General features: G+C 41.1%; 1 protein-coding gene across 2 annotated transcripts; it reads right to left on the bottom strand.

Moving 5' to 3' along the window:
* Positions 1-36: 36 nt before the first annotated feature.
* On the bottom strand, positions 37-18,828 carry LOC129829060 (MBT domain-containing protein 1-like). 2 transcript variants are annotated; one of them, XM_055890523.1, is made up of 17 exons: positions 18,543-18,828; positions 17,370-17,571; positions 16,918-17,051; positions 16,633-16,753; positions 16,385-16,467; positions 16,123-16,240; positions 15,770-15,904; positions 15,539-15,627; positions 12,532-12,757; positions 12,370-12,425; positions 12,146-12,250; positions 11,484-11,631; positions 11,170-11,252; positions 7,933-8,167; positions 6,176-6,247; positions 5,312-5,473; positions 37-4,812 (listed from the first exon to the last, which is right to left on the bottom strand). In XM_055890523.1, exons 1-17 carry the CDS (start codon positions 18,561-18,563, stop codon positions 4,694-4,696), a joined length of 2,109 nt encoding a protein of 702 aa, XP_055746498.1. In that variant the 5' UTR covers positions 18,564-18,828; the 3' UTR covers positions 37-4,693. The 2 variants fall into 2 exon arrangements, with proteins under 2 accessions (XP_055746498.1, XP_055746499.1); XM_055890524.1 differs by lacking the exon at positions 5,312-5,473.
* Between the last annotated feature and the right edge of the window lie 2,411 nt (positions 18,829-21,239).

Genomic DNA, 21,239 nt, shown 5'->3' with positions numbered 1-21,239 from the left:
ACAAAGATTGGACAAAATATGCATCAACAAATATAGTAATTCATAAGTATCATTTTATTCAGTGTAAAAAGTTAGTTCTTACAAAAATCACCAACAGATATACCTTTTCACAGCCATGCGGAAACAGTTTTCAATGATTGTAAACAAAGAAACAAATAATACAACCAATATTGTCCCCAAACATTTGGTATATTTACAAATTCAAGGAATTGTCTATCAAACTTTGATCACAGCACAAAATTACCATAATGATTAAAGGAAACCTAATTTTTATAGACACAATATCAAAAAAATTTACAAACCCTACACTGCAACTTAATATGTATCACAAGGGCCAGTGTTAATAATTTCATCAATCTTTTTAACAAATCATTTATTTATCCAAAATAAATCAAAACAACTTAAGCCCCTCCATTCATAATTACAATTGAGAATTATTTCCCCAATAAAATAACTAATAATCACGTTATCAAATATATGTAGCACCATGATATAATGGCTGAATATAGAGGGTTTGTCGCATACAAAAAGAGACCCGTGTTAGTATTCAATGAACAGACACCGCATTCTAGATTGACTCCCTAGCCCCTACCACCACTAGAAACCATGTTTGAGTCTGAAAAGGTTTGGATAGGTGTAAGCAATATGGCTCAAATTCCACCAAGCTTACCAAAAGGGCAAATTGGAGGTATTACCATGTTTCTCATACCTATCAAATCATTTCAGATCTGTAGGAGATACTTAGGGTTATGGGCTAGAGGTCGATTTAGCGGGCGGTAGCACGACCAAAGACCATAACAGCAAAAAAAAAGCTCAGTACAGGACCACAGAAAGACCTCACTATTCTGCATGCACTCTTAACTTGATCAGTGCACCCACCCCCAAATCAGCCCCTCAGATCTACACACTTCCTGAATTGCCCCTTGTACCATCTGAACAGATCGGATAGATGTGAGCCTATAATGTCATTGCTTATACCCAAACTGTTCTTTCAGATCTGTAAGAAGGATTCAGAAGTGTCTAGATGGAGAGGCAAGGTGTTGACTTTGGATTGGGCTTCTAGGTGATATTGGGATATTCTGACATACATTTCTAAGAATAAAGAAAGAAAGAGGCATAGTATCACTGAAAAAGTAGAAACCTTTCTTCAAAATGCAGAAACGGTTTGCTGTGTTTGATTGTGCGTTAGGAATCATTTGGGTTATTTGGAAAGTAGCAGCAAAGTTAGTCTATAAACATCCGTGTCTTTATTTTCCTTACGGCGACAATGTAATTTGGTCAGTAAATTGGTTAAGATGACCATCATCCTTTAATGCTTCGTTCTCATCTAGTTAGTCAAAGTCTGTGCCAGATCGAATTTCATCAAGTGAATCACCGAAAAAAAGCAAATCCTGAACTCCAAACCTTTTACACATAAGGGTATAGCGAGACACTCCGTTTTATTGCTCTGCTGGACATTGTATATAACCTTAATTAATATGATGAACAATTCAATCTAAATCAACAGAGAGAGGAAATGCATATTGGCAGAAAGTATGAAACTATACATCCCTTGGAAAAGGAACACATGGAAACAACGAGGATAACACATACCTATCTACACAAAGCACGGCGTCAAACTGAAAGCTGATCCAAGGGATCTTAATTGTTACTGTTAGAACATTAGTACATGAAGGGTTTATATAAAATACCTTACCAACCAACTGAACAGTAAATCACTGAACACAACAAACCATATCAAAACGGGAGAAATCAACATTCAGACATGGACAAGAAGAAACAATTTGTGAGCAAGTTGTTCCATTAAGACTTTTCTTTTAAGTAACTTTACGCAATGACGTTCTGTTTGATTTTAACTAATGTGCTTTGCTTGACCCTTGCAGACAAGAAAAAGCAAACATTTCCTGAGAAGTTAATCGTCAACCTTACTGGTATAGAGAGATTATAGGTAATTTCACAACAACTGCGACGATCACTGAGCTAGACCCATTTTTCTGTACTAGTCTATTTCTACACTGAGTGTACAAAACATTACGGACACCTGCTCTTTCCATGACAGACTGACCAGGTGAACGCTATGATCCCTTATTGATGTCACTTGTTAAATCCACTTCAAATCAGTGTAGATGAAAAGGAGGAGACAGGTTAAATAAGGATTTTTAAGCCTTGAGACATGGATTGTGTACATGTGCCATTCAGGGGTTGAATGGGCAAGACAAAATATTTAAGTGCCTTTGAACGGGGTAGGTGCCAGGCGCACTGGTTTGTGGGGGGCGGGGGGCAACTCAATATTAGGAAGGTGTCCTTAAGGTTTTGTACACTCAAGTGTATATAGCGTGTGGTTCTAACAAACCTAAGCATTCTATTCTGATTATAGACCATAGCTCACAGTTATGCAATAGAATTTAGGTAAACCGATGTAAGTATAATATATTTTATGTATCTTAATATCACTTTAGGGTGTTATAATTCATGGATGTGACATAGCAAAATAATACAGAAAACATTATTGCATATTATTCCATTTCGAGGACTACCTCAAATGTGCTATGTTACAAATATCGGTGTTTGCGGTCTAGTCTTAAAGTCAAACATATGAGGATATAATTATTTTATTTGCATATGGTATATCAGGTTGCCCAAACCTGCATTTCAAATTTGAGACCCATTATGAATTCACAATGAGCCCCAACCCTGTCTATTTGACTGCCAAGCTCACCAGGAGGTAGTACAAAGATAGAAAGGAAGTCTAGATACAGATACGCCACCACTCAGTACCAGCTGCAACACACAAGCAGATTCAGGAGGATCTCCAACCAATCAGGAATCGTATAAAAATGTATGACCGCTAACTGGTGAATAAAGAAGCCAATGGGAAAGGTTCTCCTGCTATAGCCTACTCCACTCTGATCCCATTGGTTTTATGAACGTACACTTACAGACTATCAACAAAGCAGTGTTTAATAAAAGACATTAATACCAACAATAAAGTTGTTATCCAGTGGCTCGGTTGAATACTTAACCAGTACGCATCAATATGGCTCTGAAATAAAGAACTACCCATACACAGGAGGAAAAACACCACTGAAATAAAATTACCGGTTTTGCATATCTCGGAAGTCATCCATGAAATGTCGCCTACGTTGTTTCTCAGCCTGCTTTACAACGTCATTTTAGGATTCAACTTTGCTTGATTACTAAAATAATTTCTGTCTTTTAGGGCCAGACGTACTAAGTTTACACTTGTTTTCTTCGAGGAAAATAGGTTACGACATTATGGTAGAGTAAAATAAAGAGTATATCATGGTTTAGCTTTGTTTCTGGAGTAGTATCCTGTACTTAAGAAAACAGATGCACACATTAGCTAAGTCCGGTCCTTCTATTCTAAAGCTGCTGACATGGTAATGGGTGGTTCCAACAACCCAGAGACTGGTTGTTTGTTCCTGTAGTGCAATCTGTGACAGTGTTTATCTAGTGTATCCCAATAGACACATTAGCGCTACCTAGTATGCATAGCCAATACTAAGTAGTACGCAAGTTACCCTATTAAGACATAAACACCATCTAGTTTGAGAGTGTCAGTCCTATCACACCAGCAAGGTTTCGGATTTATACAACACCTTTTCAAAACCCACTCTCGTCAAATCACAATTCTTAATATCTATATAGTTCTATATTGAATAGTCACATCTATGAATATGGATCCTCATAATATCTACACCACGACGGTATCTCCCCCCCAAAAGAGAGGTTGATAACAAATCAGCGTTTAAGTCAAAATAACAACAACCCTCCAATTAAAAAGGGCAAAAACAAACAAAAAACAGAAACTTTACAAATATCAACTGAAAACTTCAAGTACTATTAACAAATCAAAGCAAGTCCACCTGGCAACATGTTTGAAAAATAATAATAATCATCCTGCTTTATACAACTTGTTCCCTCCCTCTCAAGACCGTGTGAAATTAAATCCCACCATGTGCGGCTAGCCTTCTTACCTGAAAGAAATAAACCAAGACCTGGCTCAGAAATATCTGTCACAGTTAGTCCAGGTGACTGTGTGTTTGGGCCCCAAGTTTTGAGTCAGAGATCCTGCCTGGCAGGTAGGGGGAGAGAGACTACCCAAATGAGAGGCTCTTAATGCACCCTAGATAGATGCATTTAGGGAGGAAGAGAGAGAGCCACAGTCGTATCCAATCATCCAGGGAATTGGGATTTTAAATCAGATTGTCCAGGTATCATAAGAGGCCTCTTCCGGGCCGGTGGCTTTGGGAAGTGTCCAGTTACCCGTTAGCCTTGTTCATATGGTATGTCTGTCTCAGTGAATGAGTGACTGTCTATCAGAGCGCCAGGGTTTGAGGCTGTAGCTGCTCAGAAGGGTTCTCGCCCCTCGGTGGTTTTGGGGAGCCCCAAGTAGCTTAATTTGTGGGGTGAGGGTTGGGGTTTCAAGGCATGAAGTCACTCAGTGTTTTGTACCCCGGTAGCATTCTCTCCTGATTGGGGTGGAAGAAGCTGGCTTCTCTGGATATGTTTTTTTTTAGAGCACCCCATGCTCCCTGCCCTGTTGTTCTTGTCTTGGTTTAAAGATGTCTTATCCTAGTTGGGGGGGATGTAGGAGGTTCCCATTGGCCTGTCCTACCCGGCTTCCCCCTGGCCTCCCAGGCCTAGCCCGAGGCCCCTGTCCCCCGGATCATCAGGGCTCCTGTTTGATGTAGTAGCTACCCGAGCCGTTGCTCTCCTGATCTGAGATGCCCTGGGAGAAGGTGAACTCATCCACCTCAGCCGGCTCCTCCTTCAGACGCAACAGAGACTCTGGAGAGCAGGAGAGAGAGGGGGAGAGAGCGTTAGCCAAATTGAGGTTTAGATGAATCTCAAAATTATAGGCAAAACTCTTTCCAGCATACCAAGACAGGGCATTCATTTTTCAACTCCAAGAGAACAAAATAGCAAAACAATTGTTATTCACAAAACCCTTTGCAACACAGGAGCAGCTGACTTAATACCTAGCCTTCCATCTGAGCCTGCAGTTCCTGTAATACGAACAGACATACACAGTAAATCATATTACCACTTTTGCTCACCTAGTACACATCATGAGGTGGGAAGAGAAAATTACATTTTCCACATTAATACTTCCACTTCAATAACATGACACAGAAATAGATCAAATAGATTTTTCTTTCCTGCAGTTGCATCCGACACACAGCGATCACACATGAAGGTCAGGACCTAGAGTGGATGAGGACTGGCCCCTGTTACCGCCCTCTGTCTGTGTGGAGGTCTCAGTTGTTATTCATTGTTAGTGTGTTACCTGGTTTGTGGGTGTGGTGGTGGTGGTGGGTGCGGGGCCGGGGGACCATAGTGGGGCCCTGGCTGGAGTAAGGGGGCGGACTCTGCTCTTCCTCCTCCCCTGATAGGCTCCTCCTCCTGCCTGCCTGACTGAAGGGCCGTCGACCAACCGGAATCTTCCGCTCTAGACACCAAGTCAGACTCAGGTAAGCTACCAGGGGTGTTTTCAGGATGCTAGCGCTCCCAACAGTATAGATTTGAATGTTTGGTTGCACAGTGTTGCTTTATATGTATTTGGAAAAATCTAGTAAATGCATTCATTTATTCATCATAGATAATATTGTGTGTATTAGGCAAAGGCCTAGATAACACCATGCTTTAATGAGATTACATAACATGTACATATTCCAAGTCCTTTCATATAATATTTCAAAACACCAATCACCAGGCCCCAATGAATTGTTTTGTTGCAAAACCTTTCAAACGGTTCAGAGAATGATCTCTGTTCCATTATGAAACTTTCTAGAACCTTACATAATCTGAATACACCCCAGGTAAGCTACCAGGTAAGCCAGACTCAAGTAAATCAGCTAGCGTTGGTGGTGTGTGTGACCACGTTTCTGCACATATCCCTGCTAAACCACTCCCTGAAGTGTGAAACAAGCTGTGTTTGGACCGTCACACCTGGTGTTACAAGCACCTTCCCCACCTCTTTGGCTTTTACCCCGAGTACCACAGTTTCCTTTCATGTGACTCATGCCAACCAATCAGAACCCAAGGAACAGACAAGAAAAAAACTAACCAATAAGAGAAAGGGTAGATAGATTGACCCCACCAGAGTGTGGACCAACAGAGGGGGAAAAAGAGGAAAGAAGTGAAAACTCACTTTTCTTTTGGCCTTTGTACTGTTGAGCTTTCTTCTTCTGCTTAGGTACAGCAGGTGGGATTTCTCTGGCCACTGAAATTACATAAATTAGCAGTAAATAAACAGTTGCCTATTGTTTTACTGACACAAAGGTACATTTCTGCCTATTAGTTCGGGACTAGGGTGTAATTCCGGTAACCGGTATCACAAGATTTCCCGACCTAGCTCCTTCCTGATTCCTGAGAAAGAAAATGAACGGTACCGTGGACCAATAATATACAAATGATATGGCTAACTAATGCAAAAATATTAAATATGCACGTCCAAATAGCTCCATGAAACGGACATACCTACTCTCTGGCTTCGTTCATAAATCAAACCAGTCATCACAACGCTAGCAGCCTACCATATTTACTCAATATAAAGTCCCCAATTACAGAAACACTTGGTTTTTATAAATTGAATTGCTGACTATCATGTGTAGGTTACATGCGACCTCTCATTACAGTAGAAAATCTCCATCTTACATTCACAAACAATCTCCAAACTAGCTGTGTGGCATTGGCAGAGGTTCAACATGTGCTAGTCTACTCACTGTTAACAAAACAGCAGCTACACTGGGTACGAAAGAGACATTTACAACATTGTTCCATGATGTTAAACTTAAAAAGCGGAAGCACATCGGGCTTACTAGTCAGATTAGCAGGAAATTGATCAACCACTGCGCTATCCATAGTGTTGAATCTCCTCTACTTGCTTATTTGTTTGTTCAGCAAAGAATCATATATATTCCCTGTGACAAAGTCGCCACAATAAGTCGGTTAGCATTAAGTAAAAACAGCCACAACCCTCCCAAATTCCCCCTGATAGCCAAGTGCAAGGGGAGAGAAAAGGACAAACAAGCTGTCTGACATATTTCAGTCAAAGGTAACCTTATAATATTTTACCAGTCGGCCAACAGCGCTTCAACGAAATAGGGCGGTGACAGAGAACTTTGGAGTTATTAAATGGCAACAAATACAGTACATCTTGACACCATCATATTCATGTGTATTTATTTCTCCATTTACAGTGGTATTATCAGGTCAGATTTTTTCGCTGGTATTACATGCTCTTATTACATGCTCTTTTAAGCTAGAGACATGTTTTGTTTGTTGTAAGAGCTGCGTCTCAATCCACCGCATCCGCCTACAGAAATTCACAGTGGAAAGGGGAGATTCTCATGAACACGACGGTGTTCTCCGTTTTGCTCTACGACCCCCACAAGTGTCATGGGACTCATCTGAAGGTAATCGGTACTTAAAAATAAAATGAATGGAAGTATGGAGTTTTGTGCCTACCCCCAGAAAAAAGGGTTAAATGTGTCAAAAAATATATATATATATTTCCTGAGCTTTATATCTCCTAGATATAGGACAGACACTTCAAAACCTTATGATCTATTTTTGGACTGTCTTTTTTGCCATTTATGAATGTGTTTTTCAATGCGTTTCTGTGGGATTTGGTACTAAAGACCCCCCTCCCCCTAGACTCTAGAGAATAAATAGCATTTCTGGTTTGAACAGGAACACCGGGATGCCCCAGGTGTGTTAGCAATTTTCCGGGGAAGGAAAATACTAAACCCTAGTTGGGAATCCAATTGAATGTTATCGAGTAATTGGCGACATATCACTGGAACCTAATCCAATCCATCAACGAGAACCTAAGGGTAGAGGTTGGTTTATGTCTGAGCATGTTAGTGTGTTATATTTGGGTAGAACTATAGTGCTTGATCTCACTCTGTGCGGCGGGGGGCTGTAGCTGGTAGCCGGTCAGCTGACACCAGCCCACGGGGTAGAGGTCAGGTGATTGGCAGTCCACCCATTGGTCATACTCATCCTCCCAGCCGTCAAAGTGGATGCGCAGCAGGCGGTGGACGATCCGAGTCACTGTGGCAACACACACCAGCCTGGGATCCATCAGGTCCACGGCCTCCAGCTTCATGCCCTGGCGGAACCCGTGGTTTGGAACATCCTGGGCAGGGGCAACAAGATAGCGGAGGCAAAGAGGAGAGATATTTTTAGGTTAAAGGCTCAATCCAGTGTTTTTCTCCTTTCTTTTTCCATGACAATTTTGAAGCATTTTCTTACAACAAAGATGTACAGTGGGTATCGTAAGTATTCACCCCCCTTGGATTTCTTCACATTTTATTGTGTTACAAAGACCTAGGAATTTATGCCTTTCCTACAGACTTCAGTATTTGGTATTCAGACTTACATTATTCAGTCACGTAACATGCTCTGCAGGTGTGGCTACCTTGCACGCTCTGAATAAACTTCATACAACCGCTGAAATCCCTCCCACTTGCTGGCCAACAGATTTCCTCGTGGAGTTTTTATTCAATAGGGTTTTCAGTACATTTATCTTAAGACATCCCGTTAAATACGTTGTACCTTTTGTCGACAGACTAGAATATATAGAGAAAACAGGCTCAGAATATTAGGGATCGATGAAAGAAAGCCATCTAAATATATGCACATTCGGCTACATTTCATTTTTAAGGTTATTTCAGATGATTTAAGTTTAGGAAAGTATTTATGAATCATTTAAAAAAAAAATGGTTTGGAGAGACTTTACACACGAAAGAAGAAAAAAACGGTTTCACTCATTCAGAAAATTGCCACGTTGAGTTCTTCAACTCTTGGTAATGTTGAAAGATTAGTCTACGTCAAATTATAATAGGGAGAATAGTGCACAATGTTAGGCTATACCCTCCTCTTTTATTGCCAGCACTAACCATGGAACTGTGTGATGACACGGCCAAGTATTATGCCACACTGTTACGGCTTGGCCTGCGATCCGATTTAATTAGCCTACATTTCTTTTTTCTTATATTATCAACGGTTACTAATGATCCTCAGTAATAAATCACACAGCCGTGATGATGTTTACAGAGGAAGCAAATGAAAGTAAACGAAACAATGTAATTAAATGGAATGATAATGTAGGCTATACAAACTGAAGGGAACCAACAGTAAATTGGCAGTTGAATATATGTGGTTATTAGGCCTACCGATGGTCGATACTGATAGTGACACATTTTTAACATGATAGAAACAGGAAATAGAGAATGTCTTGGTAGCCTGTAATTAAGACATTCGAGAGTGCACATCCCTGGCTGCAAGTTAAAAGGCTGTACAATTTAAATTGTACATACTGGCACAGTATTTCATCAACTTTACAGCGGGAAAGATATGTTGATATGCTTCAGTTTGCTGCCATGTGACTGGTTTCACTTGTCTCCAGCGATTACAAGGTAAAATATTTTTTACAATTCCTTATCCAAACTGATTCCTCATTTAACCTAGCTCTTATCAAGTTGTACATTACAGTGCATGGAGAATGGTGTTACTTCTATCAAGAAAAATTAAGTCGATGTTTTTTCCTCACTTGGAACCGGTAGGTTCGCTAAACCTTATTCCTGGTTTCCTTGTGCATAAAGGTGGTGGAAATATTGGGAAATTAAGTAATCTGTAGACACACCTCCGCCACACCTTCATTTATCTGATCTCCACCCCAAACGAATAGAGGGTGAATAGCATGCTATTCTCATGAACAAGTTCAAGGTCAGAATACGCGGAGAGAGAAAAGTGCATTAAGGGATTTACAATCCATTTAGGCTCGCTTAACTCAGGTGGAAATCGCCCTCTATGAGATTTCCACACCTGGATAGTTTAACACTTGCTCATTATTCTTTTCAAAATTCTTCCAAGCTTTGTCAAGGTGTTGGGAATCATGGCTAGACAGTGATTTTCAAGTCTCGCTATAGATTCTCAAGCAGATTTAAGCCACAACTGTAACTTGGCTCCTCAGGAACATTCACGGTCTTCATGGTAAGCAACTCCAGTTTAGATTTGGACTTGTGTTTTAGGTTATTGTCCTGCTGAAATGTGAATTCCTCTTCCAGTGTCTGGTGTAAAGCAGCCTGAAGCAGGTTTCCTCGAGGATTTTAGCTGTGCTTAGCTACATCCTGTTTCTTTTTAACCGGAAAAACTCCCCAGTCTTTGCTGATATCAAGCATACCCATACCATGATACAGTCACCACCATGCAAAAAAATGAGGACTTTAGTGATGTGTTGGATTTGCCCCAAACCGAAGGCTTTGCATTTCGGCCACAAAGTTTATTCCTTTGCCGTTTTGTTTTTTTGCAGTATTGCTTTAGTGCCTTGTTGCATACAGGATGCATATTCAGTATATGTTTTTATACTTCTTGTCTTTTTGGTCATTATTGCAGCGTCACAATGTTTTTGATCCTCCTATCACAGCCATTGAACTCTGTAGCTGTTTTAAAATCACCAATGGCCTCATGGTGACATCCCTGAGCAGTTTCCTTCCTGTCCTGCACCTCATTTCAGAAGAACAACTGTGTCTGAGTGGTTTAATACATCATCCACAGCAGAATTATTAACTTGACCGTGCTTAAAGTGACATTCAATGTCTGATTTGCTATTGTTACCCATCTACCAATCACTGCCCTTCTTTGAGACTTTCGAAAAGCTCCCTGGTCTTTTGTAGTTGAAATAATGTCATGCCTATTATTTCACACAAACTGAGTCCATGTAACTTATGTGATTTGTTTAACCACATTTTACTCCTGAACTAATTTAGGCTTGCCTAAACAAATGGGTGAATACTTACGAAACTACTATATTCTAGTATTTTTGTTTTTATTAATTTGTGAAAATGTGTGGAATGTTCTTTTCACTTTGACATTATGGAGTATTTTGTGAAGATCAATGACAGAAAATCACAATTACATATAATTTAATCTCACTTTGTAATGCAACAAAATGTGGAAAGAATCCAGGGGGGGGGGTGAATACTCAACATATCAACATATATTTTTCATTTGTATATTTCATGTGATCATAGAAGAACAAAACGCATGTTGGCATCGTGTAACTGACAACACAGAACTACAGGACCGGGCGAAACAATAAAACAACAAATCCACGATGTCAGGAATCAGTCCTACCTTGTTAAAGAGCTTCACAGGAGCGGCTATTGAACTCGCTTCTCTGAGGTAGTCAAACCATTTAAATGGCAGTTTAGTGTACCCTGTGGGGCAAAGTCAGTGGTAAGGCTGGGTTAACATATAACCCCCGACCATAGAGGCCAGAGAGAAGGAAAGGAAGAGGAAGGAAAACTACCTTAGTATCTCTTTGTCCCAATAGTTTTTATCTAAATGAGACTATCCTTAATCAAATAAACAATGGTTGAATGAAAAAATTAAATGGGAGTGAAGTAATGTTGTAGTCTGTGAAAGAAAAAGGGGCTATAGAAATGTACCTCTAGGGGGCGTGAGTTCAATGTTGTTGATTCCACAGAAGCCAGCAGGGAAGATGGAGGGAGAAGTGGAGTGGTAGCAAAACCAGTCTGAGCCATCAGCTGCCTCCGACCCATCGATGGCGATCATGAGGTACCCGTCTGCCAACACCTGAGACACAATTAAACATCAAGACAAGATGAATACAACTCAACACCTGAACAGACAGCAAACATCAAGACGTCTACAACTGAACACCGGAAACAGACAGCAAACATCAACACAAGATGTATACAACTCAACACCTGAAACAGACAGCAAACATCAAGACAAGACGTATACAACGGAACACCTGAACAGGTTACAGGGGACTGAAAATAAGAACATGGAATCCCCAATCCAGGGGTACCAACAGTGGAGAAGTATGATTGGGCTAAATGCCCCTTGAATTTGCCCTATATGAAAGTTTTCCATTGGTAACAATCCAAACTGTTGCCATAACTTTCTTACAGTGGCTACACATATAGCTGAGGGGTGAGACAGTTATCTTTCTTACAGTGGCTACACATATAGCTGAGGGGTGAGACAGTGACCTTTCTTACAGTGGCTACACATATAGCTGAGGGGTGAGACAGTTACCTTTCTTACAGTGGCTACACATATAGCTGAGGGGTGAGACAGTTACCTTTCTTACAGTGGCTACACATATAGCTGAGAGGTTTAGAGGGTCGATGGCCTCTAGTTTCATCCCGTCCTTGAACCATTCACCACTCTGGTCCACATCCTTCACCTAAGGAGACATCACAGACACATCCTTCATTCCGGATCCATACATAGGAAAATATCAATAGAAACCACAGAGGCACAAAGACTTGGGCCACTGTAACTCCACTTGGCGTATTACATTACCTTGGCAAACAGCGGGGCGGGGGCGTCCATCTGACCATCGATTTTCTTTGACACATCTGGAAAACAATCATTGCCATCAGAGCCAGAAAACAAACACATTGGAGTAACCAACTAACTAACTCACTGACAACTTAACTACCCAAACCAACTAACTTGACTGACCGGATCGTTTGAAGCGGTGTCCGATGCTCCTGGACCATCCGATGGCGTGTATGAGCGGGGAGTACATGTGACACCAGAAGTCGTCGGCGCTCTCCTCGTAGACGAGCCTCAGCCTTCCCCCGATCACCTGCTCCACCAGAGCCACCCGAGTTCGGCACAGGTGCGTCTTATCCACCACCTCCACTCGCATCAGCTTCTTAAAAGGGAACTGCATGTTCTCATGGACCTGGTTAGAGAGGGTGGAATGGAAGGTGTTTAGTGCAGGAACTGGAAACAAAAAATATTTTTACAACTATTTCGATCTGAACAGAACCACACATTTTTTCCCCCACTGTTCCGACCAGCAAAATAAATTTATGAACCAGTTCAAAACAAATATTGTTCTTTTCTGTTCCCTTTAACATGTGAAAATTGACAGTTTTTTTTTTTTACATTTAGCTCATTAAATTACTACACCAATCAATGCGGATAGAGCAACTTGCTATGGAGCGGGCAAGCTAGTTGTTAACATACGTAATGGACAGACAAGTGTAGGGTATGAGATACGACTGAAATTGTGCGGTTGGGGAGAGAGCGGAGGAGGAGGCTTGGCTTGAAGCGCTGGGAATCTTGTTATGACATGCATTACCCGAATTAGGACCACAGAATATAGCCCATCTACGGAGGAGCGGCTTCTATGGAGGAACTTTCAAAGTCCTTTGAACGGAGTAGGTTTAACACTGGACCAGAGCTATCTAACAAGCTTGTGTGTGCAGAGCGGCACCAGAACTAAAAACACGTATTACCTTTTTGTAGCTAATAAATCCAATGTGAAATGTGATAACTATAGTATCCTTAACTAGCATTGAAAAGGTTAATCTGTTCTTCTCTAATAAAACATCCCTGTCCCCTTATCTTGTGAATCACACTGGGTGTCAGTAGGCCATAAGCCCTTATTTTTTTTTTTTTTGGGGGGACTGGAAATACAGTGCCTTCGGAAAGTATTCATTGTTCAAAAATCCTTAGCAATCTACACACAATAACCCATAACGACAAAGTGAAAAAGGTTTGATATTTTTGCTAATTTATTACAAATAAAAAAACAGATACCTTATTTACACAAGTATTCAGACCCTTTGCTATGAGACTCGAAATTGAGCCCAGGTGCATCCTGTTTCCATTGATCATCATTGAGATGTTTCTACAACTTGATTGGAATCCACCTGTGGTAAATTCAATTGATTGGACATGATTAGGAAAGGCACACACCTGTCTATATAAGGTCCCACAGTTGACAGTGCATGTCAGAGTAAAAACCAAGCCATGCGGTCGAAGGAATTGTCTATAGAGCTCCGAGACAGGATTGTGTCTAGGCACAGGTCTGGGAAAGGGTGGCAAAATAATTCTGCGGCATTAAAGGTCCCCAAGAACACAGTGGCCTCCATCATTCTTAAATGGAAGAAGTTTGGAACCACCAAGACTCTTCCTTGAGCTGGCTACCCGGCCAAACTGAGCAATCGGGGGAGGAGGGCCTTGGTCAGGGAGGTGACCAAGAACTTGATGGTCCCTGACAGAGCTCTAGAGTTTCTCTGTGGAGAAAGGACAACCATCTCTGCGGCACTCCACCAATCAGGCCTTTATGGTAGTGACCAGACGGAAGCCACTCCTTAGTAAAAGGCACATGACAGCCCGCTTAGAGTTTGCCAAAAGGCACCTAAAGACTTACATACCATGAGAAACAAGATTCTCTGATCTGATGAAACCAAGACCGAACTCCTTGGCCTGAATGCCGTCACTTCTGGAAGAAACCTGGTACCATCCCTACAGTGAAGCATGGTGGTGTCAGCATCATGTTGTAGGAACATTTGTCAGTGGCAGCGACTGGGAGACTAGTCAGGATCAAGGGAAAGATCAACGGACCAAAGTACAGAGAGATCCTTGATGAAAACCTGCTCCAGAGCACTCAGGAACTCAGACTGGGGGGGACAAAGGTTCAACTTCCAACAGGACCACGGCGCTAAGCACACAGCCAAGAAACGCAGAAGTGGCTTCGGGACAAGTCTCTAAATGACCTTGAGTGGCCCAGCCTAGGTCCGGACTTGAACCCGATCTAACATCTCCGGAGACCTGAAAATAGCTGTGCAGCAACGCTCCCCATTCAACCTGACAGAGCATGAGAGCATCTGCAGAGAACGGAAGAAACTCCCCAAATACAGGTGCCAAGCTTGTAGTGTCATACTCAAGAAGACTCAAGGCTGTAATCGCTGCCAAATGTGCTTCAACAAAGTACTGAGAAGGGTCTGAATACTTACGTAAATGTGATATTTCATTATATTAGCAACAATTTCTGAAACTGTTTTTGCTTTCTCATTATGGGGTATTATGTGTAGATTGATGAGGGGAAAAAACAACAATCAATTTTAGAATAAGGTTGTAACCTAACAAAATGTGTAAAAAGTCAAGGGGTCTGAATACTTCCCGAAAGCACTGTATGTAAAAGAAGAACGTTATTAACCGGTTCCATGCTTTTAAAAATAACGGTTTTGTACCGGAGCAGTAGAGGTCACTTTCATTCCCTGTTCCGTTTCTGTTCTTTGAAAAATGTACATTATTTTCCAGTTTTTGGTTCTGTTCCCTGAACCGGTTCCAACCCCTGGTTTAGAGTGGGAGCTTTTAGAGCTCTATTTTTTATTTTACCTTTATTTAACCAGGTAGGCCAGTTGAGAACAAGTTCTCATTTACAACTGTGACCTGGCCAAGATAAAGCAAAGCAGTGCAACAAAAAACAACAGAGTTACACATGGGATAAACAAAAGTACAGTCAATAACACAATAGAAAAATCTATATACAGTGTGTGCAAATGGAGTAAGGAGGTAAGGCAATAAATAGGCCATAGTAGCGAAGTAATTACAATTTAGCAAATGAACACTGGAGTGATAGGTGTGCAGATGATGATGTGCAAGTAGAAATACTGGTGTGCTTAGGCTATCATCCTTGCCTCTGCAGCTCGTAATTATGAAATCTTACCTTTGCAGCAAAGTCCGGTGGCAGTGTCTTGGCTCCAGTGAGTCGCTTCACAAGAAAAGCTTTCCAGTTAGAGTACTTATTCTGTATCGCTGAGAGAGAATACGAAAACATATCCGCCATCAGTCTATCAACCTGGTTTTTCATCTTCTGTTAGGGAATATGTGACTATTTTATCAAAGGCAAGTTCAAAACAAAGCGTATTACTATGATCATTATTAGAGTGACGTTTACATTTGGGAGGTACGAGGGGTTTCCCACTGGAGGCGCACCACCCCACGGGGTGGATCTCTGGAACACAGAGGTTACACCAGAAGTCCCTGATGGTGTCGTTGTCAAAACCCTCGTACCGGAGCAGAGCCTTGAACCCTTGGGAAGAGAACAAAACAGAAAGCGACAACAGATAAAACAGAATGTTTGACGTGACATCATTACAACCTCATTACCGTGCATTCTTCTAAGAGGAATACCTTATACTTGTCATACAAGTATAGTCTGATCATAGTGCCAAAAAGCCACGTACTACTTCTATTGTACCCCAGGTACAATATTTATAAAATCCTCCATGTGTTTAGATGTATTCTTACCTGCAAGTTTGACAATCCCTGCTATCCAGTAGACTTTAGTAGAGAGGATAGTATCGGAGTTGAGCACCTCCACCCTCACTCCTTCAGCTAGGTCTCCCCAGCACGTACCCATAGGGACCTAAGACACAGAGAAATATGACACGACTTCATATTATTTACCACAAGGGACAATTGTTTTGATCAAAACAGCGTAGATTTACTGATGTATAACCTTCGCATCTGTAATAGACCATTTGAATGTCTGGCTATTGTTTAAACGTACGTGCTTGAAGCAGCTGACTGGTGCTCCAACCAGGTTATTGCTACAGATGTATCTTCCCCAATCAAAGCACTCAACAGGAACTACTGTATGGGAGAAGGAACAAGGTCAACATCACATGTTCACTATACTGGGTCAAGAAAATACAGAGAACGTGTATTCTTTTGACTGAAATAACTTTCCATTCAAGGTCATTCTTCTCCATTACAACAATATGAGAGACTGTATGTTTGGTCTACAGTGGGACTCACCCGCTTTTGATTTAGCCAGGTTTTGTTGTTGTTGACTTGCTTGGTACTGGGCGTAAGCTGCCAACTTCGCCATGAGAGGCTGTTTCTGTAAGACCTTGGCCTTTTTCGTAGGTGGTTTACCCTTCGAGTAAAAAGCACATAACAATAAAGAATGAAAATAGGTAAATATGTTCACAAATCGTACTGATGTTTTCTTGCATTTCTAAAGGAAATATAAGAAAATATTCTCATTCTACCATCTGGCTAAAACAAAATGCAGAACATAGTTGGGCATATCATGCTTACCTGGAGTCTAGCCATTATACTGGCTTTTTTAGAGTTGGAGGAATAACTTCTAGAGCAGGAGACGCTGCAGAAGCGTTTTGTTTTGGAGTAGAAGGCGTCTCGCACTCCAACCATCCCACACATCTCACAGGTGGCTGGAGAACAGAGGCAACACATAAACATTCACAGGAAACTCAGAATACAGCAGGAAATTCCAATTCATTCAAAGTAATCTATTCTTTTATCAGTTCTTCTTCTCAGTTGCAGGCCGGGATACATGTCAATACACACTCTATAGTCTAACCTCAATTACAGGCAGCCATTTAATTCACAATCTCTTCCACCGGCTCCATCCACCAATCCCCAACTGCTTTGTGTGATCACCCCAGAGTGACACTGACTGACCCATAGATATTCCTGACCAATTTCGATATATATCTTCAGATTCTATATCAATATTTGTCCGTACTGACCCATGCCGGCCTTGCCGTCGGGATAGGTGTAAACCTGTCCATTGTTCTTAATGATGGGCAGGCTGGCAGGGATGGATGGCACCTCGTCCTCACTGTCCTCTGAGCTGGAGCTACTGGTGCTCTCCTCACTGCAGCTGTCGTACCCATCAAACATACCGAAAGAGTCCTGACGCTTACGCTCCGAACGCGGGGTGCGCTCAGCCTGGAAGGAGCAGAGAGAGGGAGTGAGTCTATAATGTTGTGCTAGATTTTTGTGGAGAGTTAGACTAAGAGAGCTATCATTCGTTATTATGACTTTGGTTTTTCTTTCAAAAAGTAAGTCATTATAACTTTCGTAACCACATGTTTTATTATGGCATAGTCATAATAGAATATTGACTTGAAAACTGGTATACTTGGAAACTGGGTATGGTAAACAATGTGATACAACAGTCGCACATATGTGACAGATACAGATAGTTACATGGCTATGCATTGTACATAGCTACCGGAATCAATGAGATGAGAAACAACATCCATACCAATAGAGCTAACGTTAATAGTATGATATAACATTTTACTGAGCAATGACTGAGTCTTAGCCACATAGTTAGCATATATAATAGCAGTTACCTTCCTATACAACTACAAAGCCGTCTCAGAGTATGCATTTATTGACCACTTCCTCTTCTGCATATGACAGTAACGTTACTGTAAAATGATTTCCCTATTATCTGTTTTGCACTACGTTACTGGCTAGCCATTTATAATGTTCTAGTTAGCACACTTAGCTGGCTAAGTAACTAACCGACTTGTGTAGAATGAATGTGAGAGCTGAGGCCTTAGCATATCTGTTATTCCAGTTCTACCATAGCGTTAGTTAGCTAGCCAGACCTATCTAGCTAACGTTGACTAGTTACAAGACCGCTTGCAATACATTTTTCAATAAACAAGTAGACCGTTATCGTGTAAAAAACGCACAAAGCATCCGTATATTCATTTTCACATCAGGGCTAATGGATATTATCTAGCATGTTTGGTGATTCAATCAGCTGTTCTTACTACAATCTGATAACGAAGGGGGAGCGCTAGCTAGCTAATGTTAGCCAACTAACGACGTTAGCGAGCTAGCTAACGTAGCTAGCTACACAACAAGTCGGAAGCGGACGGACCATATCGGGGAAATGAACTCACCAAATTCCTTGTGTTCTCCATCAGCCCTTCATATAGCTAGCTATGGTATTTTATTATTGTCTCAATTGGCTATAATAGTAAAACCCCCCAAAGAAGGGGAGGTTTATTAGCTTCAGAAAGCTAAACTCGGAGCCTAATAATATCAGGATATCAACAAAAACACAATGTATCAAAAGCGCACGCGCGAATTTAACCCACTTTGCTGTGATTGGTCAGAGTTGAACGAGAGTTGTAGAAAACAAAACAGACCATCCCTCATGTCATGTAAATGGCTTACCCTCCTTCCAGTTAATGGATTACTAAATTACCACAATCTTTGATCATAAAAGTAAAAGGATCAAAGTAAACTGGCAAAAAGGTTCAGATTCAAGATAATTTAAAAGGAATTTGTAATGTACTTTGAAATAAAATCAGAAAACCCTTAACTCTTAATTCTTTCTCACAACATAAACATGTGAAGCACAATATTACAGAGGCTTACATTTGCATTTCCATACAGATAGAAAATAAGTGAAAACCAAACAACACAATCCAAACATTAGCCACAATTACATATAGTGCCTTCAGAAAGTATTCACACCCCTAGACTTTTTCTGAATTTTGTTGTGTTACAGCCTGAATTTAAAATGGATTACATTTAGATTTTGTGTCACTGGCCTATACACAAATTAATATAAAATTAAAAGCTGAAATGTCATATTCAACCCCATTGTTATGGCAAGCCTAAATAAGTTCATGAGTAAAAAGTTGCTTAACAAGTCACATAAGTTGCATGGACTCACTCTGTGTGCAATAATAGTGGTTAACATGACTTTTGAACGACTACCTCATCTCTGTACACCACAAAATACAATTATCTGTAAGGTCCCTCAGTCGAGCAGTGAATTTCAAACACAGATTCAACCACAAAGACCAGTGAGGTTTTCCAATAACTCGCAAAGAAGGGCACCTATTGATAAAACCTGGTTAATAAAATACCTGTAGGAGGAGGTACAGGGAACTGGTCTGTCTGCCCAATATAAAGGATCAAAAATGGCAGAGGAATAAAAATATTCATAAACAGGAAAGTATACCAGTTTCATTTGAGGACCAGGATGTTGACAGCTGTGCCATACAGATAACAAAATAGATTTTTGATGTACCAATTCCATGTATGAGTTGATATATAAAACAATGCAAGATTCAAGATTTTCAGCAAAAATTATTTTATAGAATTCTTGCCACCAACAAAAAGTTGAATATTTGGGGCATTCAATCATCGAAGCTCTGCAGATAATGTTGTGAGGATGCAGAATCAATAGACCATTTATTCGGTATTGCCCTCAGGTAGCCTGTTTCTGGTCTCAGGTTCAGAAATGGATAAAAATGCAGAACATTGATCTAAAATTGACCCTAGAAATACTACTGTTGGGAGATCTGGAGAGACCGGGTCAGTCAATTAATAATATACTAATACTCTTAGTAAAAGTATTTATCTTCAACTCGCAATCTGTGGATTCGATTAGATAGATTGAAATTGTATGTTAAACATCACAGCATAGTTGAAAGATATATGGTGCGTAGAAATTCGAAGAGGGTGGCCAGCAGAGATAGATGGGAGGGGCTGAGGGTTGGGATGTGGAATTGGAGACAAGAGGGAGTGGAGTTGCTGGGCGGGGATAGAATGACTGTCAAAGATAAAAGTATTAAAAAAATTAAATAAAGTCATAAATAAAACATAACAAAAAGTATATTTGAATGAAACTGAGGTGCAGCATTTTTATAGCTAATGCCGTTTTGTATGAGGCTGATGCCGTGCATGTGTTTGTACACATGCATATACACACACTCTCATTCAAATGCACACATGTGCACATACATGGACACACACAGGTAAATAGTGCCATACATGCACTCAAACATATTCAGTTGGCCTTGCTGTTATGATTTTTGTTGTCCTTGATGTCTATTGTTTTTCTTTGTCTTTGTCTTTTTTCTCTTTTGTTTATTTTTTGGGTTGTTGGTGCATTGGGCGACGGGGGCTTGGGGGGATGGGCGGTCTTGGGGGTGGGGTGGGGAATGGAATGATTACATTTTGGAGGGCTGGTGTCCTGGCGGTTGGGAGCTTGGGCCGGTGGCTGATAGGTCACTGGTTCGGGTCCCCGTTTTTGATCTTGTGGGAGATCTGTCGACGTGACCTTGAGCAGGGTGTTGACCCTGGTTGCTTCTGTGGATCGCTCTGGACGGGAGTCTGATAGATGAGTGAATGTGATGTAGATGTTGTGCGGCTTCACTGCAAGTAGATTGTATGATTTAATATTCCACAAAATAAAATAATAATACATTAAAGTAAGTGTGTGTGAGCGGCAGCTGGGGCACCGAGATGCTGTAGAGGTTGGTGGTTCGGTTGAGCGTGTGAAAGCGCTGGCCTGGGACCTGGGGGTCTGGGGAGTGGAGGGGCTGTCTTCAACGTCAGCCCGCTGCAGCTCCAGAGGCCTCAAAGAACCTGAAGACAATGGGAACAGAGATGATGTTGTGGCCAGTTCTGACACCCACTCTCCATTATGAGGGCCTGTACTTTAATCAAGACATGTGCCGCCAAAAGGAGTTGGTCAGACAGCGAAAGAGAGAAAACACCTGGGGACAACTGTGTTTAATATTAATGTAATGTTCAATAAAGCATAAATGTGGAAAATGCATTGAAACAGAAAATGAAAG

Source organism: Salvelinus fontinalis, chromosome 30 (genome assembly GCF_029448725.1).
Source record: "Salvelinus fontinalis isolate EN_2023a chromosome 30, ASM2944872v1, whole genome shotgun sequence".
Classification (NCBI taxonomy): domain Eukaryota; kingdom Metazoa; phylum Chordata; class Actinopteri; order Salmoniformes; family Salmonidae; genus Salvelinus; species Salvelinus fontinalis.
Note: the sequence above shows the minus strand (reverse complement) of the source record. Positions and strands in the feature narration are given on the sequence as shown.